The sequence below is a fragment of the Rhinatrema bivittatum genome, chromosome 9, assembly GCF_901001135.1.
Source record: "Rhinatrema bivittatum chromosome 9, aRhiBiv1.1, whole genome shotgun sequence".
Classification (NCBI taxonomy): Eukaryota; Metazoa; Chordata; class Amphibia; order Gymnophiona; family Rhinatrematidae; genus Rhinatrema; species Rhinatrema bivittatum.
Window position 1 is genome coordinate 239,841,474 of NC_042623.1, and position 19,936 is coordinate 239,861,409.

The following is a 19,936-nucleotide window of genomic DNA, read 5'->3' on the forward strand; positions in this document are numbered from 1 at the left end:
CTGCAGGGGCATGTCTAATGTGATGTCAGCTTTAAAACCTGACTCAGTCTCCATCGGATAGCAGGGGAGCATATAATTTATTGGTCCTGGAGTCCATCTAGCTACATGCTAAGAAATCCAGAAATATATATCATCAGTAATAGAAAACCATACTAATAAAAAGAATAAATATTTCAAAACTGATGAACAGAAAATCCAATAATTAAAAACTCAAAAATGTTTACAAATTTCTCAAATACCAATAAATATTTTAAAACAGCAGATACAGCAGATAACACCCAATAACTAAAGCCAGTAAGAATTAATAAATCCTCCGATTTATAGACTTGAGAACTTTTAATTTCCAGTCATTTTGAGATTGTTGTGGATTAAGTGAGGTGGGGGTGCATAAACTTTCTCCTCCCTTACATACGTTCTCTGACAACCGCACTCTCATGCTTCTTGACAGAAATACACACACTTTTTCACAATCTCTAACACACACTTGCTCATTCACAGTCTGACACACTCACTCCCTGACAAATACACACACATATGCATGTTCCCTCACACTTGCCTGCTCCTACACACCCATGCTGGCGCACACTTACATACATATGCATGTTCCCTCACACACGCTAACATACACAAATATGCATGCTCTTGCACACATGGCTCTCAGGCTCACACATGCAGACACACTCACTCACTCTTTTCCCCTGCCGCCTCTGAATATATTAAAAAATATATTTTTATTTACATTGGTGGTCAGGAGGAATCCAGACAGGAATATCTGCTGATGCTGCTGGTGTGGGAAGAGGTGATTAGGAAGGCCCCAATGCGGGGGTGGGGGGGAAAGTATAATCATTTTGCGGTCTGCCGGCAGGCAGCAGAGCTCAAGGAGAGGCCTTAAGCTGTTTCATAAGAAGCAGCCTGCAATCTTCCTGCTGCCTCCCACAACAGAGACATTGGCAGGATGCCAGGACTGGAGTGAAATGAGGCGGCAGGAGTGTTTTCCGTTTCCACAGTGATGTGGGGATGGGATCAGTCCCATATTGCATCAAGGACGCCATTGGGGGGGGGGGGGGGGGGGGGGAGGAAAGACAGGCCAATGGGGCCAGAGAAACAACAGGCATACCCATGGAGTCGCAGACAAAAAAACAAAAGGCAGATCCATGAAGCCATGATGGGATCCATAGAAACAAAGGCAGGCCCTTGGAGCCCCGGGGGGGGGGGGGGGGGGGGGGGGCATGGGAGTGAACAAAGAGGCTCCCACTCTGCCAGGAGTGTTGCTGCGGGTTTGGTATTGATTGATGTTTGTGCTCACAGATGGGTGACATCATCAGATGGAGCCCAGGACAGAAAATTTTTGTTAAAGTTTCTAGAAGCTTTGACTAGCACGCTGAATATGCCCATGAGCATCCATGCAAGGTCCCCCTTCAGTCTCATAACAGAGAAAATACAAGCGAAAAAAATGAAACAACAAAGCAGGATAATTCAACTCCATAGGATTCCTGAGGACTAACATCCTGCTGTCTTAGGAGAACACCTGTTACAGGTAAGCAACTGCATTTTCTCCTAGGACAAACAGGATGGTAGTCCTCACAGATGGGTGAATACCAAGCTCCAGGCTGACCCGGCAACAACCAAGACCAACAGTTACCGAACAAGGTGCCAACGGGCACAACAACAACTGCAGTGCTGTTGGTCAGAAGGTGGATAGCCTGGTTCCAACCAGGAGCCATAGGAAGTAAGAGTTGGGTTTAAACCTGGAAGAGATTGCATAGGACAGATTAGCCAAAGGCACTGTCTTCTCAACCATCTTTATACAAGCAGTAATGGGCAGTGAATGTGTGCAGGGAACTCCACGTCGCTGCCCGGCAAATGTCGGCGACGGGAACCGCCTGCAGGTGGGCCTCCGACGTCACCATGGTCCTCACAGAGTAAGCTTTGATTTGGCCTCCAAGCTGAAGGCCTGCTTGTGCATAGCAGAAAGCAATGCAGTCCGCCAGCCAGTTAGATAAGGTCTGTTTGCCCACCGCAGTTCCTAGCTTATCGAAAGAAACAAAGAGTTGAGTGGATTGCCTGAAACTCGCTGTGATTTCCAAATAGAAAGCTAGAGCCCTCTTGCAATCCAATGTATGGAAAGCCCATTCACCTGGATGGGAATGAGGCCTCGGGAAGAACGAACGTGGGCAAAACAATGGACTGACTGATGCGGAAATCAGTCACAACCTTACGGTAGGCAGGAATTTGGGGTGCGTACGCAGAACCACACGATCATGAAAAAAAACAAAAACTTCATGTATGGCGGGTATGTTACCAAGGCCTGAAGCTCGCTAACTCTACGAGCTGAAGCAATCGCCACCAGAAATATAACTTTCCAGTTTAGGAACTTCATATCACAGGAGCACAAGGGCTCAAAGGGAGGATGCATGAGCCATGTAAGGTCAACGTTGAGGTCCCAGGACACAACAGGAGGTTGAAGAGGAAGCTTTAGTTGAAGCAGATCCCTCACATAAAGCGACCGACTATAGGCAGCACTGATATGGGTGTGCCAGCAACACCCCGATGGCATGCACTAACTGCACTTAGATGAACCCTGACCGATGTGGTTTTAAGCCCAGACTTGGAAAGGTGCCACAAACTGTCCAAGAACCTGGAGATGGGGCAGGTGAACAGATCTAAGCCATGCCCCACACACCAGGCGGAGAACCTCTTACATTTCAAACTGTAAGACTTCCTGGTGGAAGGCTTTTTAGAAGCCACCAGCACCTGGGAGACGTGCTCTGAGAGGTCCAGGGGCTGAAAGACTAGGTGCTCAACTTCCAAGCCAACAAGACCAGTACCCGGAGGTTTGGTTGGTGCAGGCTGCCCTGGTTCTGAGTTATCAGATCAGGCGCAGTTCCCAGTCTGATGGGATCCTTGATCGATAGATCCCGGAGCAAAGGGAATCAGACCTGCCTGGGCCAGTAGGGCGCTTTGAGGATCATGGCCCCTCGGTCCTATTGAAGCTTCAGGAGAGCCTTCAAGAGGAGTGGAAGAGGAGGATACGCATACAGGAGACCCTTTCCCCAGTGAAGGGGGAAGGCATCGGAGGCTGGATGTCCGTCGCACGCGAACCAGGAGCAAAAAAATTGCTCATCATGCAATTATGCAGGGTGGCAAAGAGGTCCACATCCGAAGTTCCCCAACGGTGGAAAATCCGGGCCGCCACCTTCAGATTCAGGGACAACTTGTGGGGCTAAAAAGAGTGGCTTAGGCAGTCTGGCAGCATGTTCAGTCCCAAGAAGGTATGTCGCTCACAGCGACAACCCTGCGACAAAGCCCATGACCAGATCTGTACCGCCTCCTGACAGAGGAGGAACGACCCTGTGCCTCCTTGCTTGTTGATATACCACATCGCGATTTGGTTGTCCATCTGAAGCAGGACTGCCTTGTTGGGCAACTGGTCTCGGAAAGCCCAGAGAGTGTAACAAATCGCCCGAAACTCTAAGAAGTTTATCTGGCAGAGAGCTTACTGAGCAGTCCAGTCACCTTGCCTGTGGATGCCATCCACATGGGCTTCCCAGCCCTGAGGAGAGGCATCAATGGTAAGGACTACCTGAAGCAGGATGGTCTGGAAGGGAATCCCCTGCTCTAAATTGGAGAGATTCACCCACCAGGACAGAGAGATCTTCAGAGGCTGTGTGACGGAGACACGCGACTCGAGGTCCTGGGATGCCTGCTGCCATTACAGCCGCACTGTCCATTGTGTGCTGCACATGCAAAAGCGGGCTATTGGGATAACATGGGCTGAGGCTGCTATGTGGTCCAGCAAGTGAAGCAGAAAGCGCGCACTCAAAACCCGAAGATTGTAGGGTCCGCATCATCAGGGCCAGAGCATCCAGTGCCCCTGTGCAGGAGTCACTCTTGACTAGCCAGTCATCTAAGTAGAGGGAAGACGTGCACCGCACTGCGCCTGAGGTGAGCTGCCACAACTGCCAGGCACTTGGTGAAGACACAAGGGGCTGAGGCCAAGCCAAAGGGCAGCACTCTGTACAGGTAGTAAGCCTTCCCCAGCACAAAGCGAAGGTACTTTCTGTGCTCGGGGAAGATGGCAATGTGGCCATATGCGTCTTTGAGATTGAGGGAGCAGAGTCAATCTCCTCTTTTGAGGAGGGGAATCAGAATGCCCAGAGAAACCATTTGAACTTTTCTCTTGCTAGAAACTTGTTCAATGACCTGAGATCGAGAATGGGGCGTAAGCCCCAGTCCTCTTCAGTATGAGGAAATACCTCAAATAGAACTCTTGGCCCAGGTGAGGACGAGGAACGGGCTCTACCGCTCCTGCTGTGAGAAGGGCGGCTAGCTCTGTTCGAAGTATGACCAGCTGGGCGGATGAACCCCATGATTGACATGTGGCAAAGTCACCTGGGATACTTCGGAAATTGAGGCAAAAGCCCTGGCGAACTATGGTAAGGACCCACTGGTCTGAGGTGATGGCCACCCAGTGGTGGGCGAAGCAAAGAAGACTGCCTTCCACTGGGGGATCCTGCATCAGGGGTGTGTCTTGCTGGGTCATGCTCTCTCACCTCCAGTCAAAAACCAGTAGCCGGAGCCTGCTGAGGGGCTGGCTGGGGCCGGGGTGCCCGCTGTTGACGGGAGCGGCTCCTGGAGCTAGCACGGGTCATACGAGTCCAAGAGGCAGGGGAGTAATATTTCCTCTGCCTGTAAAAGGACTTCCTGGAGCTGGGTCTGGAAGATTTCCTAGCAGAGGATGGAGGGTCTGGAGCACTAGCGGAGTTGTTGAAGGGTTTTGTGGTGATCCTTCAACTTAGTTATCGCATCTCTCATCTTATTTCAAAAAAGGTTTTCACCTGTACATGATAGGTCAGCTAGCTTCTCCTGCACTTCAGGTCGAAGATCAGAGGCACGGAGCCAGGCCATCCTATGGGTGCCGATGACCACTGCGGCCACTCGGGGCTGCTGTCTCAAAAACATTGTAGGTGGATCTCACTTCGTGTTTCCCAGCTTCCAGACCCTGCTGCACAACAGCAGAGAATGACTTGTGCTGCTGTGGCAGGCATTCTGCCAGCTCCTGGATCTGCTTCCACAGGTTCTGGTTGTACTGAGTCATGTACAACTGGCAGGAAGCGATATGGGCAATAAGCATAGCGCCCTGAAAAGCATTCCTATCCAGAGCATCCAGTTCCCTATGTTCCCGTCCCAGAAGGGCAGAGGCATGGGTGCAGGAGCGTTTGGCCTTTTTGAGAGCGGACTCCACAATCAGACTAGTGAGGGAGATTACGCCTCTCAAAACCTAAGGCCTGCTGTACCTAGTTAGGTGGCATCCGCCTTCCTATTCACTGGGAGATGGATATCTGTTATTCCCACAACCGAAGGAGAAGATCCTTAAAGATGTCATGGATGGGAACAGCTATCATCTCCTTAGTCGCGTCAAGAAATTGGAGGACCTCCAACATTTTATGTCGTGCATCCTCCTCCGTGAGAAGCTGGAAGGGGATAGCTTTGTCCATGGCCCTGACAAAACCTGCAAAGGAGAGGTCCTCTGGAGGGGACTGATGCCTTTCTTCCAGTGGAGAAGGCTCTGACAGGGGGTCATCAGAGACCTCAGGATTCTGAAGAATCCTCCCCCCACGAGTCTTAAGGGCCTTCTTCCTCAACGAGATCACTGCGGGACCTATGTGGGTGAGGCCTGTGTGAATCCCTAGCCCAGGGCTCCGAGGGCCACAAAGGCACCGAGGACATTTATGGTCCTGCTGGTAATAGGGTCTCTGGGGACTGCGGGAGGCCTGAGGGTCCAGGCAAAGGCTCGGGGAACTGAGGCTTCGGGACCATGGCACTGGATGCATTTTCTTCCTCAGAGGACCCCATCCTGAGGGAGGCATCGGTGGCTGCTGGGGAGCAGAGGGTCCCTCGAGCACCGGCTGTGTTGGGAGGACATCCAGACGCTCGAGCAGGGGCACCAGGATAGACGGCGGAGGCTCCACCACCGGTACGGGGGCCGGTGATAGGGGCAGCTCAATGCTCCATAGAACTCAAAGCACCACACTCTGTATCCTGCAGTCCAACTCCTCCTGAAAGTCCAGCAAGGATAGGACTGAGGGAGGGGAATGAGGTGTCAACAGTGCCGCCTCAGTTCTTCGAGGGGGCCCCAGTACCCGGCACAGATATCGGGTGAGGAACACTTGGGACTCCGGGTTTATTGGAGGATGGGGCCTCGACCACGGGGTCGCTTCGATGGCGGTACAGCAGCTGCCAACCCCACACCAGAACCAGAGCCATGTGCTGACAGTGACCGGTGTTGATGCTTGCGGGATCTCCCACAGTGCTCAGCCCAGTCCTTCCCCAGTGCTGAGGAGGAAGAGGATCCCGATGTCCTGGAAACTGGCTGAAGAGGTTAGGGCTGTTCAGCTTGGAGAAGAGACGGCTGAGGGGGGATATGATAGAAGTCTTTAAGATCATGAGAGGTCTTGAACGAGTAGATGTGAATTGGTTATTTACACTTTCGAATAATAGAAGGACTAGGGGGCATTCCATGAAGTTAGCAAGTAACACATTTAAGACTAATCGGAGAAAATTCTTTCACTCAATGCAGAATAAAGCTCCGGAATTTGTTGCCAGAGGATGTGGTTAGTGCAGTTAGTGTAGCTGGGTTCAAAAAAGGTTTGGATAAGTTCTTGGAGGAGAAGTCCATTAATGGCTATTAATGAAGTTTACTTAGGGAATAGCCACTGCTATTAATTGCATCAGCATGGGATCTTCTTAGTGTTGGGTAACTGCCAGGTTCTTGTGGCCTGGTTTGGCCTCTGTTGGAAACAGGATGCTGGGCTTGATGGACCCTTGGTCTGACCCAGTATGGCAATTTCTTATGTTCTTATGGTGAGACCATTTGGGATTGGTCACCAGCCCCTCAGTCTGTAGTCGATGCCATCGGGGATGTGGCGAGGGGAAGCATATCGAGCGGTTCCCCTCGACCACCGGGTGTCTATGACTGACGTGGGTGTGGATGGAGCAGATTTATTTTTGAGCTAAAATGTTTCTCCATTTTGTCAAGGCGAGCACGATGGCCCTTGGGGGGGGGGTCATCTGTTGACACAGCTGACACCCTCTGATGTCATGTGATGCCACCAGGCAGAGGCCGCAAACCTCATGCGGATCTCCATGATAGACATGGTCTGCGGGCACTGGGGTCAGCGACAGAAGCTGGACAAAGCCATGAAAAACAGCCAGCGTGCGGTCGATGACCGGGGGTCCCAGAGAAGTGGGAAGCCGGGAATCGACCGCGAAGAAGGCTGAAAAATGTTTACGTACCGCGCAGAGGATACACCAACCGTGAAAGGGGACCAGGCGATGGGCCGGAGAAAATTGTAAATTTAAAGTGCAAAAAGGCAAAATAAGCAGAGCTCCAAAAACCACAAGGCAACTGCACAGTGCTCAGTGTGCTAGTCAAAGCTTCTAGAAACTTTGACAAAAGTTTTCCATGCCGGGCTTCATCTGATGTCGTCATCCATCTGTGAGGACTACCATCCTGTTTGTCCTAGGAGAAAAAGTATTACTAGTAGGAGTTACATGCCCTCTAAGGGGGGATGGGTATTTGATAGGTTATTTAAGATGCATTTCCAAGCATCTTAGGAGAGAACTGGAGTGCAATCTCTCCTAAGATGCCTTAGGAGAGGATTCTCCTGAGACAGAAGGGATTGTTACTGTTTTAGGAAGCAGTTGTAAAGATTCCTACAGCCATCCAGGAACGAGGACCCTGAAAGTCAAAGGGGTACTGTCCTTGCTGAGTAAGCTCCAGGAAAGAAGTTGACCCATACTGCCCAGGAGACCTTGGGATTAAGTGGGATTTTGTGTAATTTCTTCCTCAAAGAAAGTTATTTGAAGAAGGAGGCTTATGATGATCTTGTTTGAGTTTTTTAGACTGTATCCTGTGATTCAACTGAAGATTTCTCCTGTGAAGACTGTTTGAACTTTCAATAAATTTTCTCATTTGGAACCAAGAGCTGGTATGAACCTTGAACTTCCTTGCGGTATATTAAGCTTTCCCTTGGGCCTCACAGACACTGATTTGGCTCCCTCTGGCGATCCCTGGTGGACCCTGACTGTTCTCAGAGCTGCAGCAGTGCAAACAACCCCTTCTGCAGATTCTGAAGGTGACCCCTTTTTGCAACTGTTCACCAGTGTTTACATCAGGCTCAGCAATTTCCTCCCTATTCCATTGGTCTTTCAGCTTAACCAGAAACAGGGGTGGGATTTGACACCAGGAGCCTTTATTTGGAATTACATAGGATTTTTTCCTCTATTTTATAGGACTTCCCAATTCACTTAAGCCCAGATACTGCAGTGATAGTTCACGGCCAGTAGTCATGCACTAAGGCTGCTTCCAGAAAACTGCGTTCGTGAGCCCTAATGGTCACTAGTTGTCACCTTTGTGTTAACAGACTCCCTCCCCATGGGAGTGTGAATGCTGCCTCCGCAGCATCCCCAACCCTGGCTAACTCAGGGAGCAGACAATCTGACCCAGAATCGAACCCAGGTCCTCCACATGGTAATGTACCATTGCCACTGAGCTAGCCAACCACTATATTTTATAAACATAGATAAACAGAATCTGATTGAAAGAAAGAAAAATACCACCTAAAATCCAAATCAGAAATAAACCTAATTAGTTGTAAGATTTTCTGTTTCACTTCTTCCTCATTGCTTTTGAGGAGTAACAATGATAAAAATGCTCAAGATGAATGCTTAAAAAAAAAGAAAAAAAAGAGGCAAGCCCACTGGGGGTAGGGGGAAGGGAAAAAAATTTCTCTCACCAGTACAACTAGCTGATTCAATTCCGCATGGAAAAAAATACGACACGCTCCTACTGCTTTCTTGAATTCCTTATGAGCACTCTCACTTGAGCATCTGAAAGAAATTAACATTTCAAAAGTATATTACATGAATTAAAGAATTCCATAACTTTCATGAATGTCTTTCTCCAGTCTAAATACTATATAAATATAGGTAACATTTCCAAAGAAAGTCTATAGACAAGGCACATACATGTGCTATCTTTTAGAAGAATCAACAATAGCATTAGTTTTCAAAATACTATTTTGCTTAACCATTTTGTTTGGCACCTAAGGTATATCAAATGTGGACCTTGCTTGTCTATGGATTAAAAAATTTGGCCTCCATATGCAGGCACCTCGAAAACAAACTTCCCCAATTAATGTGGCTGCTTCTAGTAATATCTTTTGGAGCTAGTATATGTGTATATTTTACTTGCAAAAATAAAGTAGGACTCACATAAGTCGATATATTTTAAACTGGTAAATTACTAGTTACCAAGTCCTCTACCAGTTTGCCCAGTCCCTTTCCAGGTCAAGACCATTCTGGTTCTTCAGCCTGAACTCACCCCAGTTCACCCACCTAGCCAATACTACAAACATGTTTATCATCACTTATGGAAGATAATTAGCAGGTATACAATTAAGCTATACAGTAGGGGTAATATCTGAATGATTTACATGCACAAACATAGCATGCTATTGGAACAATTTTCAAAAGCCTACTTACGCACTGTGGGGGGTAATTTTCAAAAGGATTTACACACTTAAAACTGGGCATTTGAAAATTGCTTCAATATGCTATTGAATTGTCCATTGGATTTACCCGTGTAAGTGCACTTTACGCGTGTAAATTGCAAATTGCTATAATAGCATGTTACCATTTACACACACAACTTCTTTGAAAATTACCTCCTTAAAGTGCACTTATGTATGTAAACCTTATTGACAATTCAATGGCAGATGTTGTAGCAATTTTCCCATAAAATGCATTTACACGTGTAAAACCCAGCGTGTAAATCCTTTTGAAAATTACCTAAGTTGTCAAATGTACGTGGGTGTTAAAATAGCAACCTGTGTCTCATCCTTAAAGTGCAAATTCACTGCAGATTTGTGTTGAATTTAGTTTCTTAATTGAACGTGTATTCATAGGGACAGTAGTAAAACAATAGTCAAAAACAAAAATCTAGTATCATAACATATTTCTTGAATTTGTATTAGATAAATAGTGTTGTTTTGCTGCATCATGGCTTCCCTGAACAGTGCTAATTGTCTGCTATTTTTATCTAACAGCTCAGAGGAGTTGGATGTTCTCCATTTACATTCTATTTTCCACAATTCTCTCTTTTCTTTTCAGAACATCTGAAAACAAAGGCATTGTTTTCCTGTTTTTATCATCCGTAGGGGAATCAACTCATCTGAAATTGTTTGCAAAGTCTTGACCCAATATGCTATGGCCTCTACAGCTTCATCATAAAAAAATAAGAGTTGTAGTCATAATTTATCTTTTAATTTATTGATCTCAATTGAGCTCTGCCTCATAACTTGATTCTCACTAGATATTCACTCTGTGAAAGAAGGAAATTTGATTTCAGCCATAATAAGTCAGTGTTAAGACCATGGAATCAATAAAATTCTGATCTAAGACCAGTCACATTTAAAAATATCTTAATTCACGAATATTAGATCTAATGTATGTCCTACTTTGTGTGTAGGGCTTTTAATTATTTGATTTCACCCTAAAGCATTCATGGATTCCAAACACATATCACTTGGGGGGAGGAGTTGAAGGCAGAGCATCCATGTGCAGGTTAAAATTACCTAGCAGTATTGACAAATGTAAATGTGTTCAGGTTTGCAAATAATTCTTAAGTGCAGACATATTATGAACTAAAAGTCCAGGTGGACAATAAATCAGACAAATTAAAAGATGTGGATGTAAGAATTATAACTTCAAATAGAGGAACAATAGATAATCCCAATGATTTCCTGCAGATGACCATCAATTCATCATCTCTTTTTCTTACTCTTGGTTGAGAGATCACCGTGTAGTGTGGTACTGTAAACTGCTTAATTAGGATCTGGTCAGAGTCCAAAAGCTATATTTCAGTTAAACACAAGGTGGTCTTTCCTTAGAAATCAGAACAATAATAGGTATTCTCCTAGTCACAGACTGAGCATTTAAAAGGATAATAGATAAGATCAAGCATGAATGTGTTACAGTTAGAAGTTCTTTCATAATTTCTGATATTACATTTATGAGACAATGGGCCATACTTTCCTTGTTCATAAATTACCGAATTGTTTGGTAATGAGGAAACTATTTCAACATTAATGATAATGATACACTGAACCACTTAGCAAGCAAAAGATACTATACAGCAAATAAGATATAAGTCAGACTGACTTTTAGACTAATATGCAATAGAGCAGTAGTTCTCAACCTTTTTTCGGCCGAGACACATCTGACAGATGGTTCTCAAATGGGTGACACACTGAACACGTGACTGTTACAGGGCTAAATATAAACATGCACTCTGCATCCTCAGGAACCCCCTCGACCCCCAACAATAGGTGCAGAGCAGAACTAGAGCATTACCCATACAACTCACCATACAAAAAAAAAAAAGATATGCTGGTTCTGATGACATCTCAGTAAAAGCAAAACTCCCTCCCTTTACTACCAGGCACAATAACCCTCCTTATGAAAAGACAGTAATTTACCACTAATGCATGTCCTATTGAGAAAACACAACAAATAAGATTGATACAAATGCCTACATGCTAGTAAAATACCTCACCTCGTTCACACACACAGAACTGACCTTCACCAAGTACAGAAAGACCACAAATTATATATATATGGAGACAAACTGGAATGGAAAACCAGAACAGCCACTCTGCATGCAGTGCAAACCTGGAAAAATGGAAAGAGAAATACAGCACCTAGCATAGTCCCAGGATCTGCAATAATGCACACAAACTAATCCGCCTAAAGTTACACCTGTATTATGGAACACACTCAAACAGTAACAACCCTATCTATGAAAAGGCAACACTACAAATATTAAACCAGGCACTAAAAACCAGGCACTAAACACTAATACACCTCCTATTATGAAAACAGAATAAGCCAAGCAGCTACAGAACACCACACAAAAATAATTATAAAGCTATACTAATAAATGTTACAAAACAGTTGGTGAACATATCATCCAACAATTAAAAACTCATAAAATTTTTTAAAAGTTGGCCAAATATCAATACAATATTTCAAAACAGCAGACATCACATAATACCCAATAATTAAAATGGAAGACAATCAAGAAAAATAAACTTAAAAAGCCACCTTTACGTACCCTCTCCAGCAACTCTCCTACTCCTTTCCCTTGCAGGCCAGTAGCACACACCAGAAGCAGCGATGGCTGATGGAGCTCTGTCCTCACAGTCCTATTCCTTAAGGTCCACAACCAGTCACTCACACACAGTCTCTCTTCCTCTGCAGTCACACGCATACACACACACACACACAAGCTGCACTCACACATCATATACACACAAGCAAGTTTTCTCTCTCACTTGGAGCCTCTTCTCATTGTTCAGTCCAATAAGCCTGATCTCCGCTCTTCAGCCGCCGTTGGTCTGGCCTCCAGCGGCGGCATAAAGCTTCACTCCGCTCTTCAGCCCCAGTGGCAGCACAAAGCATCCCTCCACTCTTCAGCCGCAGCACACAGCATCCCTGCATCGGCCCACCAGGGGATGACCGATCCCCTGATAGGCCAATCCACTCTTGTAAGGGGAAGTGGAACACCGGGAGTCACAACACACCTGCCGGTGCTTGGCGACACACTGAGGTGTCACAACACACTGGTCGAGAATTGCTGCAAAAAAGGGGCTCAGAGTTTTCACTGACCATGTAATATTTATTAAACTTAAAACATCCATAAAGTGGTACATTATACTTTCACAAGCGCCTAAAATACTTTACATTTTAGGAATGAAAAACGCATAAAGCAAACAGCTAAATCATGACCTGGTTCATAGCTTTTTCAACCTCAGATTTGGGAAAGTGTGAATAGTGCATTCTGGGAAATTTTTCAATAGCTTTGTGTGTGGGCAGACTAGGCAGTTTGCTTTTCAAAATTGCCTACAATGAATATGCATACAAACTGGTTGCATACTTCAGCAGCTGCTATTTGTGTGTGGACAGAACGGCGATGCATACTTGAAAATGCACATATACGCATGCCAGGAACACCATTTTTAAATTTGGCTAGAAGTACATATGCTGTAAAAGCAAGTGCATACTTTCAGACGCTGTGAGGGGGACAATTTTCAACCAGAATATTAAGAACATAAGAAATTGTCATACTGGGTCAGACTTACAAGGCCAATCCAGCTTACAAGAACCTGGCAAGTACAACAACATTAAATAAATCCCATGCTACTATTTATTTATTTGTTGATTTTTATATACCGACATTCGTCGGAACATCATGCCGGTTTACTTTGTAACAAATTAACAAGAGAGTGAAATACAATAAACAGGGAAGGGGAGCAGCAATGAAGGAGGAGAGAGGACAGCAGTAGGAAGGATAGAAGAGAGATTTTATAGGAACATTCAAAATATAAATTAACAACAGCAATATATGTACAGGTGGGCTGGTAGGTACTAGACCATTGATGTCAGTGAAAGGGATAGAAGGGAGGGAGGGAAGGATAAGCTAAGGGTGGAGGAGGGGAGCTAATAACAGTATTTAGGAGTCTTTGCTAGGGGGAAGAAACACTGTATTTTGGAGACTTTGCTTGGGGGGGGAAGAGAAGGGGAGAGAAAGGAGAGGCAGATAGGAGGAGGGGATGGTGAGAGGGCTGAGGGGTTAGAGTGCAAGCTAGGTTTGGTCAACATCTGGATACGCTATTGTAAAGAGCCAGGTTTTGAGCCCTTTTTTAAATTTAGACAGGTTAGGTTCTAGGCAGAGGGCCATGGGCAGGGTGTTCCATAGGGAAGGGCTGGCAATGGAGAAAGCCCTTTCTCTGGTTGAGGTGTGGTGAGCAGTTTTTAGGGCAGGGGTGAATAGAGTTCCAACAAGGTTGGATCTGGAGGGGCGGGTTGATGATAGGAAAAGTGGTGCATTCTCGAGCCAAGTGTGATTTTGATTGTACAATAGATTGTGGAGAATGGTGAGTGTTTTGTATTTTATGTGGGAGGCTATAGGTAACCAGTGGAGGTCTTTCAGGATAGGGGTAATGTGATCAGATTTACGTGTGTTTGTGAGAATTCTGGCCATGGCATTCTGTAATAATTGGAGGGGTTTGACAGTAGAGAGGGGGAAGTCCAGAAATAAAGAATTGCAATAGTCCAATTTAGTTAAGATAGTTGCCTGTAGGACTGTGCGGAGGTCTTGGGTATATAGCAGGGGTTTAAGTTTCTTTAGGATGTGCAATTTGAAAAAGCCTGTTTTTATGGTATTGTGGATGTGAGATTTGAAATTTAGATGTTGGTCAAGATAGACACAGAGATCTCTCACATTGCAGCTGAATGTGTCGGGAGGAGGGTTGGTGTTGCTTAAGGCAGGGAGCGAGCGAGCTGGGGGATTGGAGATTGTGAGGAGCTCTGTTTTAGTTACATTTAAAGCGAGATGTAGGTTTGAGAGGAGAGTGTTGATTGAAGTAAGGCAGGAATCCCAAAATTGTAATGTTTTGGGGAGGGATTCTTGAAGCGGGATGAGAATTTGAACGTCATCAGTGTACATCAGGACTTGCTAGAGATATAAAGTTCCTGGATGTAATAAATGATTGTTTCATGGAGCAATTGGTTCAGGAACCAACAAGAGAGGGAGCTATTTTAGATTTAATTCTTAGTGGAACACAGGATTTGGTGAGAGAGGTAACGGTGGTGGGGCCACTTGGCAACAGTGATCATAACATGATCAAATTTAAACTAATAACTGGTAGGGGGACAATAAGTAAATCTGCAGCTCTAACACTAAACTTTCAAAAGGGAAACTTTGATAAAATGAGGAAAATAGTCAGAAAAAAACTGAAAGGTGCAGCTGCAAAGGTTAAAAGTGTTCAACAGGCTTGGACATTGTTTAAAAATACAATCCTAGAGGCGCAGTCCATATGTATTCCACGCATTAAGAAAGGTGGAAGGAAGGCAAAACGATTACCGTCATGGTTAAAAGGTGAGGTGAAAGAGGCTATTTTAGCCAAAAAATCATCCTTCAAAAATTGGAAGAAAGATCCATCTGAAGAAAATAGGATAAAACATAAGCATTGTCAAGTTAAGTGTAAAACATTGATAAAACAAGCGAAGAGAGAATTTGAAATGAAGTTGGCCATAGAGGCAAAAACTCATAATAAAAACTTTTTTAAATATATCCAAAGCAAGAAACCTGTGAGGGAGTCGGTTGGACCATTAGATGACCGAGGGGTTAAAGGGGCTCTTAGGGAAGATAAGGCCATTGCAGAAAGACTAAATGAATTCTTTGCTTCCGTGTTTACTAGTGAGGATGTTGGGGAGATACCAGTTCCGGAGTTGGTTTTCAGGGGTGATGAGTCAGACGAACTGAACGAAATCACTGTCAACCTGGAAGATATAGTAGGCCAGATTGACAAACTAAAGAGTAGCAAGTCACCTGGACCGGATGGTATGCATCCCAGGGTACTAAAGGAACTCAAAAATGAAATTTCTGACCTATTAGTTAAATTTGTAACCTATCATTAAAATCATCCATTGTACCTGAAGACTGGAGGGTGGCCAATGTAACCCCAATATTTAAAAAAGGCTCCAGGGGTGATCCGGGTAACTATAGACCAGTGAGCCTAACTTCAGTGCCGGGAAAAATAGTGGAAACTATCCTCAAGATCAAAATTGTAGAGCATATAGAAAGACATGATTTAATGGGACACAGTCAACATGGATTTACCCAAGGGAAGTCTTGCCTAACAAACCTGCTTCATTTTTTTGAAGGGGTTAATAAACATGTGGATAAAGGTGAACCGGTAGATGTAGTGTATTTGGATTTTCAGAAGGCGTTTGACAAAGTCCCTCATGAGAGGCTTCTACGAAAACTAAAAAGTCATGGGATAGGAGGCGATGTCCTTTCGTGGATTACAAACTGGTTAAAAGACAGGAAACAGAGAGTAGGACTAAATGGTCAATTTTCTCAGTGGAAAAGGGTAAACAGTGGAGTGCCTCAGGGATCTGTACTTGGACCGGTGCTTTTCAATATATATATCAATGATCTGGAAAGGAATACAATGAGTGACGTTATCAAATTGCAGATGATACAAAATTATTCAGAGTAGTTAATCACAAGCAGACTGTGATACATTACAGGAGGACCTTGCAAGACTGGAAGATTGGGCATCCAAATGGCAGATGAAATTTAATGTGGACAAGTGCAAGGTGTTGCATATAGGGAAAAATAACCCTAGCTGTAGTTACACGATGTTAGGTTCCATATTAGGAACTACCACCCAAGAAAGAGATCTAGGCGTCATAGTAGATAATACATTGAAATCGTCAGCTCAGTGTGCTGCAGCAGTCAAAAAAGCAAATAAAATGTTAGGAATTATTAGGAAGGGAATGGTTAATAAAACGGAAAATGTCATAATGCCTCTATATCGCTCCATGGTGAGACCACACCTTGAATACTGTGTACAATTCTGGTCGCCGTATCTCAAAAAAGATATAGTTGCAATGGAGAAGGTACAGAGAAGGGCAACCAAAATGATAAAGGGGATGGAACAGCTCCCTATGAGGAAAGGCTGAAGAGGTTAGGGCTGTTCAGCTTGGAGAAGAGACGGCTGAGGGGGGATATCATAGAGGTCTTTAAGATCATGAGAGGTCTTGAACGAGTAGATGTGACTCGGTTATTTACACTTTCGAATAATAGAAGGACTAGGGGGCATTCCATGAAGTTAGCAAGTAGCACATTTAAGACTAATCGGAGAAAATTCTTTTTCACTCAACGCACAATAAATCTCTGGAATTTGTTGCCAGAGGATGTGGTTAGTGCAGTTAGTGTAGCTGGGTTCAAAAAAGGTTTGGATAAGTTCTTGGAAGAGAAGTCCATTAACTGCTATTAATCAAGTTTACTTAGGGAATAGTCACTGCTATTAATTGCATCAGTAGCATGGGATCTTCTAGGTGTTTGGGTAATTGCCAGGTTCTTGTGGCCTGGTTTGGCCTCTGTTGGAAACAGGATGCTGGGCTTGATGGACCCTTGGTTTGACCCAGCATGGCAATTTCTTATGTTCTTATGTTCTTATACATGAAGAACTTTAGGCCAAGATCAGAGAGGAGATAGAGGGGAAGGAGATAAATATTCAAGAGCGTGGAAGAGAGGGAGGAACCCTGCGGGACGCCCTGTGTGAGGGGAATGTGGGAAGATTCGCAGTTGGCTATTTTTACGGTGTAATTTCTATTGTTGAGATAGGACGAGAACCATTGCAACGCAGAACCAGTGACACCGATTTCAGCAAGGCGGGTGAGGAGTATGGTATGATTGACGGTGTCAGTAATAATGCCAGTAATACTAATTACTAATCAGTAATTACTAATGCCAGTAACAGCAGTGGCTATTCCCTAAGTCAACTTAATTAATAGCAGTTTAAGGACTTCTCCTCTAGGAGCACCCAGCTACACTAACTGCCCTAACTACATCCTTCAGCATCAAATTCCAGAGCTTAATTGTGCACTGAATGAACAAGAATTTTCTCCAATTTGTTTTAAATGCGCTACTTGCTAACTTCATGGAATGCCTCCTAGTCCTTCTATTATCTGAAAGTGTAAATAACCGATTCACATCTACTTGTTCAAGACCTCTCATGATCTTAAAGACCTCTATCATATCCCCTCTCAGCTGTCTCTTCTCCAAGCTTAACAGCCCATACCTTTCAGCCTTTCCTCATAGGGGAGCTGTTCCATCCCCTTTATCATTTTGGTTGCACTTCTTTGTACCTTCTTCATTACAACTATATCTGAGATGCTGCGACCAGAATTTGTTTGCTTTTTTTGACCGCTGCAGCACACCAAGCAATGATTTCAATGTATTATCCACTATGAAGCCTAGTTTTATTTCCTGGGTGGTAACTCCTAATATGGAACCTAACATCATATAACTAAAGCAAAGGTTATTTTTTCCTATATGCATCACCTTGCACTTGTCCACATTAAATTTCATCTATTTGTATGCTCAATGCTCGTCTTGCAAGGTCCTCCTGCAATGTGTCATACTTTACATGTTATTTGACTACTCTGAATAATTTTGTGCCATCTGCAGATTTGATCACCTCACTCATCATATCCTTTTCCAGATCATTTATAAATATATTGAAAAGCACAGTTCCAAAAACAGATCCTTGAGGCAATCCACTGCTACCTTTCTCCACTGAAAAAACTGACCATTTAATCCTACCCTCTGTTTCCTGTCTTTTAACCAGTTTGTAATCCACAAAAGGACATTGCCTCCTATCCCATGACTTTTTTCAGTTTTCTTAGAACCCTCTCATAAGGGATGTTTGTCAAACACCTTGTGAAAATCTAAACATACTACATGTACTTGTTCACCTTTATCCACGTTTATTAACCCCTTCAAAAAAAAGTAGATTTGTGAGGCAAGACTTCCCTTGGGTAAACCCATGGTGGCTGTGTTCTATTAAGCTATATCTTTCTATATGTTCTGTGATTTTGTTCTTTAGAACAGTTTCTACTATTTTTCCCTAGCACTGAAGTTAGGCTCACCGGTCTATAATTTCCTGGATCACCCACCCCTGTAGCCCTTTTTAAATAATGGTTATATTGGCCACCCTCAAGTCTTCAGGTACAATGGACAATTTTAATGATAGTTACAAACTTTTAGTAACAGATCTGAAATTTAATTTTTGAGTTCTTTCAGAACTGTAGGGTGTAAACCATCTGGTCCAAGTGATTTGCTACTCTTTAGTTTGTCAATCTGGCCTACCTCATCTTCAAGGTTCACTGTGATTTGGTTCAGTTCATCCAATTCATCACCCTTGAAAACTGTCTCTGGAACCAGTATCTCCCCAACATCCTCATTAGTAAACATGAAAGCAAAGAATTCATTTAGTCATTCATGATGGCCTTATCTTCCCTAAGAGCCCCTTTAACTGCTCAGTCATCTAATGGTCCAACCAATCTTTATTAATGCAAATTTAGTCAAGGAATGTGCTATCAATCATTCGCCAGTACCATGGTCAGACCATTTTTTAATTGATACTAAAATTGCATTTAATGCAAAAAGATCTAGTGTTAATACTGAAAAAACATTTTAGCTTTCGACCACCCTTCAATATTGATGAAACTCAAACTTAGAAAGATTATTTCCAGATACACCTCAAAACACAGCAACGGTAATACAATCTTGGTTTAAAATTGTAACAAACATAGCAATTGAGATAAATCCAATGAAAATTTAATACATTAAAGCTAATAAAAAAAGCTAACCCATGGTACAATAATAATATCAAAGAAACTAAACAGAAACTGAGAAGAAAAGAGAATATGGAGAAAGAACAAAGATAGTATAGCATTAACTATAGCATTTATCTTGCATATTATAAAAATGTAATAAATAAAACAAAGGAATATTACAGTAACAAGATAAAAAATTTTGCAGGAAATCCAAAAACTTTATTTGGCATAGTAAATAAACTCACCTCTGAACCTACACAAAGTAATGCTGATATTATTGAAAATCTCAGTCAAGATCTTGCGATTTTCTTTAAAAATAAAATTGACTTCTTAACTGCCTCCCTGGACAAAACTCCCAAGCAAGATATTAATATGAATAGTAGACAAATTCCAATATGGTCTGAGTTTAAAGAAATCTCAGTAAATGAAGTAATAAAGCTTATTCAGAAATCGAACCCTGCCCAACATCCTTTGGATGTTATCCCTGTGTCAACATTAAAACAAATTTGCAAGTAATTGCTCCAGCTATTCCCATTATAATAAACATGTCCCTAAATGAGAAAACTTTGCCAAAAGAATTAAAACAAGCAACAATCAAACCTATTTTAAAAAAGAAAAATCTAGACAGTAAGGTATCGAGCAATTATAGACAGATTTTGAATATGCCTTTGATAGCCAA

The 19,936-nt window shown here is 43.6% G+C and overlaps 1 protein-coding gene across 1 annotated transcript in view; it reads right to left on the reverse strand.

The window, feature by feature from the left end:
* Window positions 1-19,936, reverse strand: part of FXR1 (FMR1 autosomal homolog 1) — a 285,531-nt gene that overhangs the window by 157,050 nt on the left and 108,545 nt on the right. The window contains 1 exon segment of the mRNA XM_029616831.1: window positions 8,799-8,892. Within this exon segment, the coding sequence (XP_029472691.1) occupies window positions 8,799-8,892 (94 nt within the window).